Genomic DNA, 18,059 nt, shown 5'->3' with positions numbered 1-18,059 from the left:
TAAGGATTTAATATCCTTGAATCTATCAAAAGAAATGGTCCATGATCGCATAAATTGGCGGAAAATGATTCATATAGCCGACCCCACTTAGTGGGACTAAGGCTTGGTTTTGTTGTTGTTGTTGTATAGGAATCCTATGTCACAGGCATCTTAGATTCCTTGTGAATGCTAGAGTTCCCCAAAACATTGGTATTCAATACCAATAATAATTATTACCATTAGTATTATTGTTATAAAAAAATAAAATAAAATCATTATTATTTTTATAAATTATCATGATTATTATCAAAAATAATATTATAACCTATTATTATTATAATTTTTTTAAGAAAAATTATTGATCAAATAATTTTTGTAGTTATTATTATTATTTGTTTATTTTGGATAGAAAAAAGAAGAAGAAAGAATGTACAAAATGGAGAATAAGGAATCATTTGAAGAAGATGAAAATAAAAGAGAAAATACTGCACTTAGAATAACACTGCAACCAATCACGCTGCAAATCTGCCAAGCACATCCCTTGAAACAGCCTGCTGCAAAAGCCCCATAAAGAAGCCATATATTGAATCCTATCCAATGGCAAATGCTGTGGAATCTTCTTCCCCATAAAAAGAATTCAGCATTCCATTCGAATCAAATTCCCCTCTAAACAGCAAATAACCTGCATCTCCCCACAAGGCTGACCCATCTTTACTCCTACCAAATCCTCTAAAAGAAATATCCAGCAGATACACCATTAGTCTGGGCAAATCCAGATTTTCCTAGATACACCAAACAACTTGTTCCATATTCTCCATAAGAAAGAATGATACAAGAACAAATGAGAGGCAGATTCAGAACTATCAAAGCAATGGATGCACACATGCAGAGAAAAAGTCTTTGAAGGCAACTCTGCAGTAGATTTTTGGTGTTAAAACTATTAAGAACAACCAATCAGATGAACAGACTTAACTTTACAGGGGAATTTGGCCTTCTGAAAACCATAATGAAGCAAAAGGCCATGTTCTTGTGGATCAAAAACTCAAAGAAAGATTCCAGAAACAAACACAACAAATGCAAGAGCTCCTGCACCCCCTTATCCAGACTTGAAAATGGAAATACCAAGAGAAATTATCCCCATTAGAGATCAAGAAAGAGGAAATGGTTATGCCTTGGAGGTTGACTCCTTGTGGCACAAGGTCATAGATGCAAGTATGGTTTACATTGGAATAGTTGGGATACTAAAGATAGTGGTGATGCTTCCCATGCTAAGTCACTCATTTCTTCTCCTCTTACTCGGTTCCAAGTTGGAAGCAAAGATCTCATTCGTTTTGGGAGGATGATTGGGCGGGTGAGGTTTTGTTGGAATCTTTGTCCCTTGTTTTTTCTAAGCTATTGTCCATTCATAATGCCTTAATTGACATGCCTTGTGGGTTGGTTTAGTACACATCATTTTTGTGGGCCATATGGCGGAGGCTATTGGCACCTTATCACCTTATCGCTGTGATGAGCAGGTGAAAAATTTGATTATGATAAATGCAAACTTGCAGCACTGGAAATGATGCAAACTTATGAGTTGTGGCTCCTTCCTCATTTATTAATTTTTGGTTCCTTGTTTTTCTGTCAAAAAACCATCCACAATTGAATGTAGCCATGCACATACAGAAGTCGGATAGCTCCAACTTGGACATCTCCGTCCCCTTTTTCCCTGTAGTTGCCTGCACCAGCCACCTTCATTGTTGCCTATACTGCAATATGCATCAAACATGAACCAATTAAAAGTGCATATGAGGTGGAAAATGTTTCTAGCTGTGAATTTGTCCTATAAATACTCCAACATCTCTTAATTACTTCTTCCAAAAACAAAACAAAGCTCTGTATGTTCTATTTTCTGTCGCTGTTGATAGCTGTAGCCTGATGCTACAGCAACATTTGGTGTGAGAGAAGAGGATAAATAAAATGATCTGTTTTTGTTTTATGTCTGCAATACCAGCTGGGCAGCCTCGGCTGCATACACTGTCTGAAGGTATGCGTTGTTGGACTTCTCATTGGAGTTATGAATTTGTCCTGGATTGACTTTTTTATTTATTTGAATGAATAGGGTTTCATTTTCTTTTGTTTTAGAGTTCATCATTTTTAAATCTCATATTAAATTTATTACTTGAAAATCTGATTATGAGGGTGCCTATTGTTATCCTGCCATTCCTGGATTCTCCCCTTCAAGAAGAAGAAGAATCTTCCACTGCCACGTTTTATATTATGCTGACATGTAAGCTTAACAAGACTACATAAATGAGCATGTCTAACATAAATACTAGTATCTAACAATAATCCTAAATTTCCACAGAATTGTCAAACTTTTTTGTTTCCACCACCCTCAAAATCAAAACGGCAGTCAATTCTAGTCTTATAAAATTTCTGTTGAAATTTCCACAAATCATTCGAAATTTATCAAAATCTCAGAATTTGGATTTTTTTTTGAAAATTTGAGTGAATTTTGCTTGAAATTGAAATTTGAGATTCAACACTTACAATTGAAGTTTCTCTTTTTGATAAATGTTATATTTTATTGAAATAAAGTCTATCAGGAGAAGGATGCAAATGATAACTTTCAAGCTTTTAAAATTTTATGCAAAATTGAATTTAGATATTAGCTACATTTTATTTGGCTTTTTACATTAGAAAAAAAAGCTGTATTTGCATATTATTGTATTATAGATATTGCACCTTATGCACCACATACTTGGTGGTGGTGCATTTTATTTTCATTATTTTAGTTCTAAATCTTGCATTAGTGTCTATTAAGTATTACAGTTTCTAAAGTTCATAAAATAATTCCTAAATTTTTACTACCGATTTCCATCATTTTCAGAAAATGAAATAAAAATTGTCAACCAAATGTTAAATTCTGTACTTTTGAAGCCTTGAATGTTGCAACAAATGAAAATATTTTGGAATTGAATTGCAGTAATTGAAATTGTTTAGGGAAAAATTTAAAAGTTTGACTCAAATTTGAGATTTTTTTGTTCATTAAGCACATTTAGAAGCATGAGGTGAGAAGAGAGAGAAGGGGGAGGAGAAAGAAGGGGGATAGTTGTTGGGGGTGGACACAGGAGGGAATGGATTTCAAATTACAGCAGCATACACTAACTGGTCATTATATGCATGCATGATTCTTATATCCTGCTTTTGAACCTTTTTTTTTTCTTTGATAGCAGAAGAACAAGTTCATTAAAATTCAGCCAGGAGAATAAGGCATCTCCTTACTAAAATTCAGGATAATCCAGATAAAAACAAAGAAGAAAACTAAAAAGCAAAGTGAACAAAACAAAAAACCAAGTGCACTCGAAAATCCAACAAATATCACCAATTGCACTGAATAGCCAAAAAGCTCACCCCCTTTCCCATGATCCACACACCAAAGAGAAGTCATAAAATCAATCTTCTCCCAAACCAGCAGAAATGACAACTTTTTCCCAAAAAAAATATGCTGTGCATTGCATCCATCCACAGCCCCCAAAATACTGCAAAGAAAGCACATTTCCAGAGTGCTCCTTTCCTTTTTCCTGCCAAAACCAACAAAAGAAACTGCCAAAAAATCCCCCACTATCTCTGGAGTCTGGACAAACCTACATTCTCTGAACAAACCAAATAAAAAGATGCAATGCAGATTCCAAACTGTTAGAGCAAAGCACACAAACATCTGGAGAGGGAGCTTTCAAAGGTCTCCTAGTCTGCAAAAAGTTATTGGTATTGATTCTGTTAAGTGCAACCAACCTGAGAAAAGCCTTGATTTTAGGGGGGACTTTGCCCTTCCAAATTGATTTGTGGAGAGGAAAGGAAGAGTCAGAACTAGTCAAAAATTCACAGAAAGATTTGCAAGAAGAATTTACCCTTGAAGGATAAAAAAACCAATATGTGGAAAGTGACCAGTGGAACCAAAATTACATGCAGATGTGTCCTGAATTATATTCAGATAAAAATGCTGTTGATAAATTCTTAAGAAAATTCTTTTATTTTTATTTTTATGTATTTCCTCTTATTATACCTTTTCTACTATGATGCCTTTTGATCCTGTACTGTTTTTTTTGGTTGTATAATTTAATCTATTATGAAGTTAGGATGTTTGGAAATATTTGATGTAAATGTGGACGTACTGAATGCAGGCGACACTGCAATCTACATATCTTGTGGCCCATGAACCTGATGATGACAATATTCTCCGTACCCGTACCTATGATGTCAGCATCACGTAAGATATAATGCTATGATTTTTTTTTTTTTGGGTAATTAGAGAACTTTGAGTTTCCAGCTTCTTTAGCTTGTGATTTTTACTTGAGTGTGATGATGGTTCATAGACATGATCATCATGGTGCTAGGTAACTGCACAATTAAACGTTTTAATGCAGTATAAGCTAATTTTCTCTTGCTTCAATAATTTTTTTTGAGGCTTTACTTCATGTTATCATGGCGCTAGGTAACCATGCAATTCAAGCAGCATGTAACATTCATAGTGTTTTGTTTGCTCATGACGGTCCTTCTACTTCCAAAAATTAACTCTCTGAAATAAGAATTCAGCATTTTACATAAACTAATCTCTCTCTCTCTCTCTCTCTCTCTCTCTCTCTCATCCTCCTTGCCTCTCTTGCAGTAATATGTGGTAGGGCATGGTAGGTTAGACTCGCAAGTGTTCTTTTTCTCGAGCACAATCTATCTCAGAATAGGTGGATGAGCTTTTGTAAAGTTGCAGCAAAGTGGTTTTCTAATTGGTTGTTGTTGATAACTGGAAAGTTGGGTCAAGGATTTTGAGGTGTTTGTCTTGGGAGCGTGAGGTACTGGATGGTGTTTCTATTGATGACGTTGAGGAAGTTTTTGGAGTTATGGCTTGGATTGAAAGAACAAGGTTCTTGGTGTTTGTTCCTGGTGGGTTAAAAAGGAATGGTTGGTGATGTTTTGTGCAAGAATTTTTTACGGTGGCTAGGGATTTCCTTCCTGGTAATGGTGGTGCAGGCAAAGGAATACTGTGAGGGAATCATTGTCGAGCCAGGTTGTGTTGCCAGAGAAGAATCAGATTTGTGCATGCTGTGGCGGTGAGCTGCAAGTGGAGAAGCTTTGTCATACATCGCTGGTAGTCAATCATCCTTGTTCGTGGGTTACGATTCATGGCAGAGGCGACTAGGGTTTTGATTGGGGCTGCAAGTGCAACAAAGGTGGCTCGGGTTTCACTCTGGGCTGAGAATGTGATTAAGATTGGATTCAGACCGCAGTGGGCCTGGGTGCCTGATGATTTTTTTTGAACTTGGGTATATTATTGGAAAGGAAAGGAGGGTCATTTATATCCCAGAAGAGTCAGTGAAGTAACCAGGCCCAAAACCCAACTGTTGCTGTTCAAGACCAGGAGGCTTATGTTAAAGCCCATGGTCCTGACCCCAGGACTTTAAGGACAGGCCTTGGGGGGGCGCTGTTCTAGATAGGGGCCCAAGTAATGGTGAGGCTCAGAAGGTTTAGAACAGCCATGTTTCTGGAGAAATTAACACCTGCTACAATAAGTATAGTTCATAAGATATTCTAATTGTGGGATGGCATCTTATACAGAAAAAAAAAAGGAGGTAAAATTGGGCAAGGGTGTGGCTGTGTGGGGTTAAAGCTAAATGGTGTTGATGAGACTAGTGGGTCAACCGTATGCAGTATATCTTCTCCCAATCGGGTGTTGAGAGAGTCTTCTGTGAAGGCTGCTGGTTGTGAAAGATCTTGGGTGGAGCAGGAGTTTCAGCTTGCTGGAGGTCAGGGAAAGGATAGAGTTGGCGGTGGTTTGCATTCATAGGTAACACGTAGATCTGGGATAGCAGGGATGCCAAGGATGCAATAAGGCCAACAGTACAAAGGTGTAAGTGTTGGAAAGTGAGATAGGAGGGGTTAGGTAAGGAAGGCCTTTTTAATAATCAAATGAGTTCTTATATGCGGGTGATAAACTCTTAAGAGATTCCATAGAGAAATTTTATGTTGAGGAGCACAAAATTGTGTGAAGCCAAGTATTAAAGATAATGGAGGTAGTCGTATTGAGGAGGAAAATAAATGGGGTGATATTTTGGGAAATGACTGAGTATGAAAGTGATTTTGTGCGTGATAGTTGTTTATTACTGAATGAGTTCCTTGAACAATTTGGGTATGTTTCCGATTTGTCTGAATTACATGGGGATATTTTTCATGTGCCTCCTTCACTTGAAGGTTTGGGGGGTTCTTCTGTTTTTGAGGGAGATGGTTTGGGCGAAGAGTTGGTGGTGAATAATGAATGTAGGGGACAGGAATTTACCCAACCCTGTGGAGAAGGCAAGTGCGAAGGATATTGAAGCTCAAAAGCTTATGGATAATAATGTAGGACAACAAAATTCAGAATTCAGAATTCAGAAGAAGGAATTCTGACTCAAACAATGCCTGTAACAAAACGTAAATGTCCAGCATTTATACCCACTTCTACCACTAACACATATTCACATGAAAACCCTAACAAACATGAAATCACAAAATACCAAGGAAAGTCAACGAAACAGTACAAATGGAAGCCTAATACAATACAATTTCCTAATCTACGCTTAGAATAGGTGTGGCAAATGGGTGGCCTAAAAGATGTGGGCAGTGCTCCCTCAGATAAGGTCTTACCCCTGGAGTGGATGAAGTTTGCTTGCATGGTGCTAAAGCAAAGCAAAGCAAAGAAAGGACAACATGAAAATTTAGAAAATTTGTAGTGCACTATGAACCACAATGGAAAGGGTTCAAGAGGGTTTTTCTTATTTAGAGCTCGATAAGTTTCATTTCGTCTTTATCTTTTTTTGTTCTTTGTTTTTCATGTTCTTTCTTTCTTTGTCTTTTTTTTTTTTTTTTTGTTTTTTTTAAAACTTTCAGAAGTATCTCTTTTCCTCTCCTATTTTTCTTAAGATATTTATTGAAAGAAATGCAATGAATATAGCAACCTTCATTTTATTTTTGGTTCATGCTCACCCTTTTTTCTCGAGTTAGAGATTCTCCTTGATAATGACCTTCCTTATTCTGCTATAAGCTAAGATGTTTGTAGTAAAGACTAAATAATTTTTAGAAAGTAAATCTCGGAACTCATAATATAAATACCTTAGAGCCTATCCATTGGATCATGTTCATCTTTTCATCCTGCCTTAATATACACGAGTATACAATTTCTTTTCTTCGAATCCATAGTATTAAAGTCATTGATCGAATCTTCGCTACTTGTTTTCCATGGCTTGGTTTGAAGCACCAATTAAATGCTTGTGCATTTTTGGAACTTTTGATGTTGTTTTTACTATACATTTGTACTTGCACATTGGCTAAATATGTAGTGCTTTTTTTTTTTGCACATTAGTTAAGCAGTCTTTCTGTCTCATTTCTTTCAGGTATGATAAATATTATCAAACTCCTCGTGTGTGGCTAACTGGATATGATGAGGTTGGTCATTCCAATTCATTTGGATTTGAGTTATTGGAATTGAAATTTATTTTTGTTTGTAAATGATTGTGTTTGACTTTTGCATAGTAATTGCGGACTATAGATGATTCATTTATTTAGGCTCACAAACCTGTACAATGTAAAATCCAAGGTCAAACTCCATATTTCTGAGCACAATCATTTGATGATACCTTCGATTTACTTTCTAAATTGACAAGGGGGAGTAGTCTATGGCACTGCGTTTTTTGCAGCTGCTCTATGATCCACAGACGTCAAGAGCATGAGCATCTATGGCTTCACCTCAATGCATGAGGCCCAAATAACTTATAAATTTTGTTTTAGTCTATACCTCAAAAACACAGGAAATTTGTGCTTTATAATTTCTTTATATGGCATTGATTAGAAATGCCCTAGGTGTTGTAAATAGAATTATAGCAAGGGATGTGATTTTTTTTTAATTAGTTAATGCAGTTTCTGAACTAATTTTGGTGGCCTCAGTTATTCAGCACTCTTTTGGTATTTTGTAACAGTCAAGAATTCTGCTACAACCAGAACTTGTACTTGAAGATGTTAGTCAAGATCATGCACGTAAAACGGTGAGCTATATCATTTATGTTTGGTATGTTAGAAATCTTTCTATAGTTTTTGCATTTTTTTTTCCTTGTTTGTAAATGTCTTTCAGACCAAAAAAAAAAAAAAAACCTGCCTTAAATTTCTTAGCATCCACTTTTGGTGTCTGTGAATTGTCCTGTGAGAAATTTCAGCGAAGATGTAAATTCTTTAGTGCCAATGGACTAGGCATGATATAATATTTCATAGTGGAAAAACTGAACTTGGTTATCTTAATACCAGATCGTGATATTAGTAGTGTTTGTCTAGTGTTCCATTGACTTGTTAGATTCTATCTTTTCAAAGGATAGAAGGAACTAGTCCAAGCTACTCAAATCTGAGAAAAAAGATTTAAGCCAGAACATAATTTTGTCAGAAACTGGATATAAATGGAATTTTTTGGTTCATTTTCGATCTCTTCATCAAATAAGTTGCAGAGAAACAATTTTTAGCAAAAACCAAGGAGAGGAGATAATTTGAACATTGTAGAATAGGTGCTGGAAAATTTCAGTAAATTTACATTAATTACGTTAAACTTTGTCCCAGTCAAATATTTGATCATCACAGATCATTACCGTTTATAGTTTAGAGATGAAGAATGTACTAAGCATGTCCAATCTTCGGAAGATGTGTGCCAAAATCTTTACACCTACAATTTAGGAGAGGAGATTAATCACAAATGCTTATGCCCTCAGTAATCTCATTTGATATTCATCAATTAAAGCAATACCAATTTAGGATACTCAAAACAAGGAAACAGCTCCACCAAATCTTCCACACGATATTTTTCTAATAGGCCTGAATCAATTAAATCGGTTACTTCTAATGCAATTTGAAAGTTATCCAAGAATGAAATAAATCAATTTGAGAATCTCTCAATCAATTTAAAATATCTCCTGGTCAATGTGGAGTCAATCTTCAAAAAAATAAATAAAAAATCCAACATTAAGCAGCTTTCCCTGGAAGTCCATCTGGAAAACTGCAGCCTCCACAAAAGATGCTTTCTTGGCATTGAAGGCAACTCTTGGGAAACTTCTGATCACGGATAACCTGCAGAAAAGGAGACTGCCTCTTGTTGATGAATATGGAAAGAACAAAGTTGCTACTACTACTGGAATGAAGCCTGGGCTGAAGATAGTGGAAGTGGACAAGAATCTGTGTGTCACTCTATTTGGTCCTGGAGGCTTTGTTTTGAGGCCTGCTTTTCTGCTAGGCCCAAGAGATTCTAAATGGGCTGGATCAGTGAGCTAGCTTGGGTGGAAAAGGAGAAAGTCCATTTCAAACAGACACTTAGAATTGAGTGGGGGATCTGACTTGATGAAGGTACTAGTTAAGGAGAATAGGAAAGTGGAGATGCTGGTGTTCTCTAAGGGGGAGGAAGATCCTTTGAAGATGGATAGGTGCAATCCTTTAATCAGTTTCGGAGAGCCGCAGACAGCATTGGAAGAAAGGAATGAAAAATTGACACCATAGAAAGATTATTGTTCCCATTTGACAATTGGCTCCCAGTTTTCAACAGAATTGAAGAGACTCAAAGGAAGAGATTATTGAAGATGAGGCGAACTTAGATTCAGAAGACAACCTAAGCAACTTTTGTGATTCTGACAATGGTTTGCTAGTTGACCAGCTGAGAGGTGAGCTAGATACATAAGAAGAAGATAAATGGGCAGAACCTTCAAGAGATCTTTGTTTATATGAAAAGGAGGGAGAAATATTACAGAATGAGATTTTCTTACATGGAAGTCAGCATGTCGGAGAAGAGAGCTCTCCAATGTCTTTTGACACTGGGCAAAGGTTAGAAGATTCTACTAAGCACAACTCAGATCAAAATACTGCTTTGTTTGAGGGGGTGGGTCTTTGTCCCTTGTTCCTGAGCCTATTCCTTATAAGGTGGACGTCGTTTCTATTTCTTCTGATGTTGGGAAGGGTAATGATGGAGAGACAACAACTCCTTCGGATGATCTGAATTCTTAGGAAGCTGAAAAAAGTATTCTTCCTCTTCCTGTTCAGTCCTTTTCTCCTTTTGATGCTTTATGCCTAAAAGAGGGATTTGCTGGGGGTAGTGCCTTTGATTTTCGTCTAGGGAATAGTGAGAGGGGCTATAAAAACCCAAACGAACTTCTGAATGACATGGGTTTGAAATTAGTGAGTCTTGCTGGAGCTAATGTTATGTTGGGGATGAATCCTAAAACATATGAGCAGGAAAAAAAAAATGCAAAAAGAATTAAAGAATTTGATTTCTTCCATCAATTATGGGGGCGGTAAGGGGGGCAAACATTAAGGTTCTGAAGATTATAAGTTGGAAAGTTAGAGGCCTACGGGATGTTTGGAAGAAAAGTTTGGTTAAGGAGGTTTTGCTTAGGAGCTCTCCTGATATTGTGTTAATCTAGGGGACTAAGCTTGACGAGGAGGTTGTTAGAGGGATATGGGAATCCTCTCAAAGGTTTGCATGAGGCATACTTGTGTTGTGGATATGTTTTATTACTAGAGTGGACAGACTAGTGGGATTTTTTTTCTCTTTTTATCCGGCTAGAAGTTAGACACAAGGGTCAATGGTGGGTTTCCTATGTGTAATGTGTATGATCCTTCTAGACCAGCTCTTAGGGATTCTTCTTGGGATGAGCTTTATTTTGTCTTTGTCTTTTGTTTGCCTAGGTGGATTATAGGTGGTGATTTTAATGTGGCGAAGTCCCCAAGGGAGAAGGGGGTGGGAAGGGTTACTGGCACTATGCAGAAGTTTGCTTTGGTTATTAGGGAAAGTGGTTTGAGTGACCTTTTGTTGGGCAATGCTAATTTTACATGGTTAGTGGGGGGAGATAGGGTGGTGGCTTGTAGAGTTGACAAGTTATTGTGTATAAATGAGTGAAAGGACGTGTTCCCTAATCTCTCCCGAGTTGTGCTATTTGGACCCACCTTCGACCATTTTCTCATCTTATTGAGATTTAGGGAGGTGCCTTGGGGTCACGCTCCTTTTAGGTTAAAAAATATGTGGTTGGATCAAGGCTCCATCCAAAATTTGGTAAGGAATTCTTGGTTAAAGGTTGTGGAAAGGGGTTGGGAGGGGCTTAGATTTATGAAGAAGTTGAAGAGCTTGAAATAAAAACTAAAAAATGGAATAAGGGGGTGGTTGGATATATTAGGATTAAAAAAACTAGCATTTAGGTGAATTGGATGAGATATATCGAGAGGAAGAAAGCATTACTCTCTTAAGGGAAGAGGAGGTTAGAAGGGTTTCTTTGAAGAATGAGTTGGAAGATATGATTTTCAAGCAAATGAGAAGTTGGAGGTAGAAGACGAAATTTAAGTGAGTAAATGAAGGTAATTGTAATTCTATATTTTTTCATAGAATAGCCAGTGGAAAAATGAGAGAGAATTTAATAGGGAGTTGGAGGTAGACATGGGGGTGACTATCTCAGATAAAACTAGGATTTCCTCCTAGATCACCAATTTCTATCACAACTTGTTTTTTTGAGGAGGATGAGAGTAGATTGATGGTGGAAGAGTTGGAGTGGGATCCTTTTTTTGTGAACAAGATAGCCCAGTTAGATAGACCTTTTGAGGAAGAGGAAGTTAGATCTATTGTTTTTGGAATGGAGAGGGATAAAGCTCCTAAGCCAGATGGTTTTAACTTAGCTTTTTATCAAGATTATTGGCCAATAGTGAAGAATGACTAGATGAAGGTTTTCAACTTATGCTATGGGAATGGAGTTTTAAGAGTGTTAATTCTGCCTTCATTACTTTGACGTCGGAAGAAATGTAGGTCAATTAAGATTTTTGATCATAGGCCTATTAATTCTACCTTCATTACTTTGGTGCTTGATATGACTATTTCTAAGGCCCAAGTGCTTTGGGGTTGGGGGGGTGGGGGTGGAAGACAAATTATGGATGCCATTTTGGTTGCAAATGAAGCTATTGTGGACATTGGGAGGAGGAAGAAGAAGGAATTCTTCATCTTTTAGATGGATTTGGAAAAGGCTTATGGTTGAGTGAGTTGGAGCTTTTTGGATAAGAATTTTATGAGGAAGGGGTTTGGAGAGAGATGGTTAAAATCAATGAAAGGTTGTATTTCTAGTTTGTTTTACTTGATGATAGTAAATGATGAACCAAAATCTTGGTTTAGGGCCGTAAGGGGGATAAGACAAGGGGAAGTGGGTAGGGAGAAGATTATCGTCACACCTTCAGTTTGCTGACAATACCATTGTTTTCTTGGAGGATCACATGCCTCCTTTTTTGAATATTTTGGGGCTCTCCATATTTTTGAAAGGATTTTTTTGGCTTAAGATTAATATGGGGAAGAGTGTTATTGCGGAACTTAACGCTTTTGTAGAACGTGTTAGAGAGTTATCCATGGAGATAGGGTGTGTTGAGTTGGAGTAGCCGTTATCCTATCTAGGGGTTCCTTTGGTGGGTAATCCTAGGTTAGTCAGCTTTTGGGACCTGATAGTTGATAGTGTGGATGGGTGGAAGGGAGCCCTTTTTTCCTTGGGAGTTGGGAGGTAGGATTACTCTAATCCGGGCTTGTCTTTCTAGTATCCTGCTGTATTTTCTTTCTATTTTTAGGATTCCAATGGGTGTTGCTAATAAGATTTAGAAGATTATGAGAGATTTTCTTCCGTTAGGGAATAGGGGTTTTGGGGATCATTTGGTGAGTTGGGATGTAGTTTGTAGGTAAACAAGAGGGTGGTTTAGGTCTTGGAAATTCGGTATCTAAAACCACAATTCTTTTGGCCATATGTATTCGGCGGTTCCCTTTATAGGATTTTTCTTTGTGGCATAAAGTTGTTAAAAGCAAGTTTGGACTTGATGGGAATGGCGGGATACCAATTTGGGTTCTAGATGTTCTTCAGAAAGCTATTTCTCAGATTTGCCCTCTCTTTATTCTCCATACTAAATTTGTGTTGGGTAAGGGGTGTAAGATTCATTTTTGGAAAGACCTTTGGTTGGGGAATAATATCTCATCCACCTTTTTTCCTTGTTTATTTTGATTGAGCTAAGGATAATGATTCCATTTCCTCTTTCCTTGTTGACCGGGTGGTCTTTTACCTTCTTGGAATTTTCATTTTAGGAGATCCTTAAATGATAGGGAAACAAATGAGTTATCATCATTTGTTGGTCCTGTTGAATGGTTGTCGAGTATCCTCGGAAGCTGATAGCCGACCTTGGCTGTTGGATCTCTCGGAGGTCTATTCTTGCAAATCATTTTGTCAATTCTTGGTTGGCACCGACTTTTCCTTCCCTCTACAAAACTAATTGGAAGGCCAGAATCCCCCTAAAATCAAAGCTTTTATTTGGTTGTTTGTGCTTAATAGGATAAATACTAGTAACTTGCTGCAGATTAGTAGGCCTTTAATGGCTCTCTCTCCAGATATATGCGTGCTTTTTTTTAACTGCTCAAAATTTTCTCTGCATCTTTTCTTGCATTTTAATTTTGCATGGAAGGTTTGGAACAAGTTATTCAGTTATTTTGGAGAAAGTTGGCTTTGTCCAGTGACAGTGGAGGAGTTTTTGGCAATATCTTTTGTTGAGTTTGGTAGGAAGAAGGAAGGGAAAGTGCTATGGATGAATGCTGTATTTTCAGTATTTTGGGGTTTGCGGAAGGAACAAATTCAATCTCATGTATATTTTCAGGGAAGATATTAGCATTTTTGTTGGTGTGGAAGAAGATTCATTTTCTGGCTTCTCTGTGGTGCGTGGGTGATGGTAATTTCAAAGGGATATGCTTCTCAGATATTCAGCGGCATTGGCTTTCTCTGTTAGCTTCATAGGCTGTGCTGATTTCCTTGGGCTGTTTTTTACACCTTTTGGTTTTCTTATTTTGTTTTCCCTGGGTTTTCCAAGATTTCATTAAGGAGATGTCTTGTCTCCTGATTGTACATTCTTATTCTACCTAGTGCATTTCTTTTGCTATAAAAAAAACAAGTGCTTATTGTGTTTGGAAAGTGTGGAAATCTATTGATTGCATCCTCTTACAATGCTCCTGGATGAGAATCCTTTTGGATTTGGCGAGTAATCTGGTTAGGCAGCTGTGGCTTACTGCCAAAACTGTGAAAAGAGAGTTATGGGCCCGGAAAGGAGGGGAACAAAGCTTTGTGATGGAGAACCACCAAGGGAGACCTTTAGCTGTTATATTGCAGCCAGTTTTATTTATTTATTTTAATTTGGGAAACTCTGGTTATTTTAGGAGTTTAGTTAATTTAGTTTTGTTTTGTGTATTTTAAGTACTTTGGGTTTATTTTGTAATTTCTTGTTTTGTTGGGATTTTTATGTAAATGTGTGTTAGTAGTAGTAGGTGTAAATGCTGGACGTGTAAGTTACTGGACCATCAATGTTTTGAATCAGAATTGCATCTGCAGTCCCCCCCCCCCCCCAACCCCAAAATCCTCTCTTTCTCCCTCTTCCTTGCAGGTTTTCCTGCTGCTGCTTCCTTCCCCCCCTTCTTCCTCCTCCTCTCTGTTTGCTTTCTCTATCTATCTTTTTTTTCCTCGGTTCTCTCCTTGCTGCCAGCTGCCCCTTCTTGCTTTCCCTTCTTCTCTCTTCTAATTCTTTCCCCCTAAGTCTCGATTCTTTCTCTATTTCTGAATTCTGTTGCTTGTCATACATCACTTTGTCCCTCATTCCTCTTGCCATTTTTTGGTTTGTGTGGATGAAAGAAATAATAGAGCGTTTGAAGGATCAGCCATGCCCCCTACGTATTGCTAAAGACCAATGGATTGCTAGTGTGAACAGGTGGCATAGTGGTTTATTTTTGGTTGACTCTTGATACAGGGTTGCTACAATGAGAACATTCCTGTGTTATATCTTGTAATTCTTGATCTTTTTTATGCCCTGCAATAGGGCGAATTCCTTTGCTGGTTTGTACTTGGACAACATGCCGGCATTCCCATGATGCCCTTTAATGAATCTTTCTTTATTGATTACAAAAAAATTAAAGAGATAAGAAGAGAGACTCCAGTACTCGATGTTTCCAAAAAGAGAGAATTTAAAATTTAATTTCAGACACTATATAGATTATTCAAGAGATTATCAACAATTTAATTGATTATGCAAACTAATACCATTATGGTATTAGTTAATGGTTATCTTAAAATATCTTAGGAATTGGTATGATTATCTAAAGTGAATAAACTATTAATAACTAGCTTTAGGACTATAGGAGGGGAATCTAGAGATTTTCCCATCACAATAGGAGGGGTTCTATTTTTGAGTCATTTTTTATTTTTATTTTTATTTTTATTTTACTTTAGTGATTGATGAACTCACTAAAAATATCTAAAACGAGATCCCTTGGTGTATGTTGTTTGCATATGATATTGTCTTGACTGATGAAAGTAGGAGCAGAGTGGAATCTAAGTTAGAACTTTAGAGAACTGCTTTAGAGTCAAAAAGGTTTTAGGATAAGTACGAATAAGGCATAATATATGAAATGAAATTTCAATAACATAAAGAGAAGTAATGGAGAGAAGATTTAACTTGATAATTAAGAAATTAATAGCCCTTGTAGATTTCAATACCTCGGATCTATTATGCAAGTGGAAAGGAAATTGAAGAGGATGTAGTACAAAGGATTAAAGTATGTCGGGTAAAATGGAGGAGTGCGTTAGGCGTGTTGTGTGATCGTAGAATATTCTTAATATTAAAAGGAAACTTCTATAAGATGGCTATATGGCCAGCTATGCTTTATGGTTCAGAATGTAGGGCAACTAAGGAACAACATGTACAAAAAAGTAAAAATTGTCGAAATGCGAATGTTAAGGTGGAAACTAAAGAATCAGCATATAAGCAACAATCTAGGCATTCCACGGGATGAAGACCAGATGAGAGAGGGGCAGCTAGATGGTTTGGACATTTGAAACGCAGGCCTAGTAATGCACCTATGAGAAGGAGTGAGTTAATTATTGTTTTGGACATGAAAGAGGTAGGGGATAGGCCCAAATAACTTGGAATGAGGTAGTGAGGAAGGTTAATAGCTCGTAATCTAGTAGAGGAAAATGCTCTTGATCGGGTAAATTGGCAGAAAAGAATTCATGTAGCTTCCACCTAGTGGGACTTAAGGCTGCTTCTTGTTGTTGTTGTTGTAGTGAATAAATTATATATATATTTATGTGAAAATACAAGTGAAAAAATAAGTATGTCCAAGTGAAGAGAGTGAATTGTATGGCAAGTTCATCAAAAAAAAAAAAAAAAGGAAAAGAAAAAATTATTCTTAGTTACCATGAATAATTTCAAAATCACATTACTCATGCAAATACTTCATCATGCATATGCTATACTAAATATTTCATGCAATGATAAAAACCATCCACCTCGTGCTTTTTTCACAAACTTAGCTCAAGTAAAGATATTGTCAATTATCAAATCATCCAACAGGGTCAAATGGATCTTTGAGTTGGAGAAATTTCTTTGTCAGTTTTGATTCCCTGTTTTTGAAGTCTGCAAACCCTTCTCCTTTTCCTCTTGATAATGTAATTTGGAAGGCTAAGATTCCCTCTAAAATCAAAGAATTTAATTAGACTTTGATAATTAATTGAACTAATATTAATGACTAGCTGCATGCGAGGAGAGCTAAAGGAATCAGTCTCAAATATTTGTGTGATGTTCCTTCATTAGGTAGGGTGGCTGGGCAGCTTTGATGCAGGATTTTTCCTTTGCAGTTAAGATGTGAGTGACCCTTTAGATTTCATTACTTCAGATCTATTATGCAAGTGTTACATGAAGTCGAAACTTGTTGAATAAAATGGAGGAGTGCATTTGGCGTATAGAGTACGTATGTTCTGAAAATTAGAAGGAAAGATTTGTAAGACAACTAAGACCATATATGATATAAGGGTCAGAATGTTGGGCAACTATGAAACTATATATCCAAAAAGTAAATGCATCAGAAAAGAAAATTTAAAACAGATGATTGGTATAACTTTAGAAGATAAAGGAAAGAATGAACATGCACCCAGTAGGCCTGGCATAGTGCTTGTAGAAGGAAAGGGAAGTTCGGATGGTTTGGCACTTATGATATAGATGACACTTAAAAAATAGACCAAGTAACCCTATACGAGGAATGGTGATGCTTGACATTAGAGGTTGTTGGAAAGGTAGGGGTAAATCTAGAATAACTTAGTGAGATAAGAAAGTTTTGACAATACGAAGTTTTAAGAGGATGTTGCCCTAGATCGTGCATAATAGAAGAAAAGAATTCATATTGCCAAGCCTACCTAGTAGGTCGATGACTAGGTGGTTGATGTTGTAGATTGTCCTGTGCTAAAAACAAACTTCTGCCATTAATCTAAGGCAATATCCTCTGAAACAAACTTCTGTCTTTTTATTCCCTAGTGATTGTTTTCTGGCCAAGAGGAAGACTGTCTTGTCAACAGTTTTTTCAGCAATTATATTATATAACCTCAGATAAGGTGTAGTTTTTCTTTTTTCTTTTTTTATTAAATGACTGGTATGTTGTCAACAAATCATACAAGTGTCTGTTTTGCAAGCATATGCATGTTCGCTTGTATCATGCAGTTCAATCAATCTATTAGGCCCAGTAGCTAATCAGCGAATCAATTTCATAGAATGACCATTTAGTGACTTCTAAATATCTATTGTCAAAGTAATACATGCATCGGTTTATTTCAATGTATCTCTTATCTTTGTGATGAGTTTTTTTACGAGAAAAAGAATTCATGAATTATCTTAATGATTAATTTTTGCAATACTAATTTTTCTGTCCAATACTTGTTTTATTTATTTACTTCTTATTTCACATTAATCAAGATTGTTTTGTTTTGTACATTTATTCTTTTCTTCAGTTATTACAATTGCTTCTTTCAGAATCTTTTACCTAATTTTACTATTGGTTTTAAATTTAACACAGGTAACTATTGAAGACCATCCACATCTGCCTGGGAAGCATGCTTCTGTACATCCATGCCGGCATGGGGCTGTTATGAAGAAGATTATTGATGTTTTAATGTCCCGTGGAGTGGAGCCTGAAGTTGACAAGTAATTGTCTATTCTTTTATACTGAG

At 36.7% G+C, this 18,059-nt stretch overlaps 1 protein-coding gene across 1 annotated transcript in view; it reads left to right on the top strand.

Moving 5' to 3' along the window:
* LOC131146595 (autophagy-related protein 3) overlaps positions 1-18,059 on the top strand; it is a 30,940-nt gene that overhangs the window by 10,031 nt on the left and 2,850 nt on the right. Inside the window, exons 5-8 of the mRNA XM_058096272.1 lie at positions 4,146-4,231; positions 7,386-7,437; positions 7,968-8,033; positions 17,906-18,033. Coding sequence (XP_057952255.1) covers positions 4,146-4,231; positions 7,386-7,437; positions 7,968-8,033; positions 17,906-18,033 — 332 coding nt within the window. The remainder of the gene's footprint in view (positions 1-4,145; positions 4,232-7,385; positions 7,438-7,967; positions 8,034-17,905; positions 18,034-18,059) is intronic.

This window comes from Malania oleifera, chromosome 13 (genome assembly GCF_029873635.1).
Source record: "Malania oleifera isolate guangnan ecotype guangnan chromosome 13, ASM2987363v1, whole genome shotgun sequence".
Classification (NCBI taxonomy): Eukaryota; Viridiplantae; Streptophyta; class Magnoliopsida; order Santalales; family Ximeniaceae; genus Malania; species Malania oleifera.
This window is presented reverse-complemented; position numbering and strand designations above follow the sequence as displayed.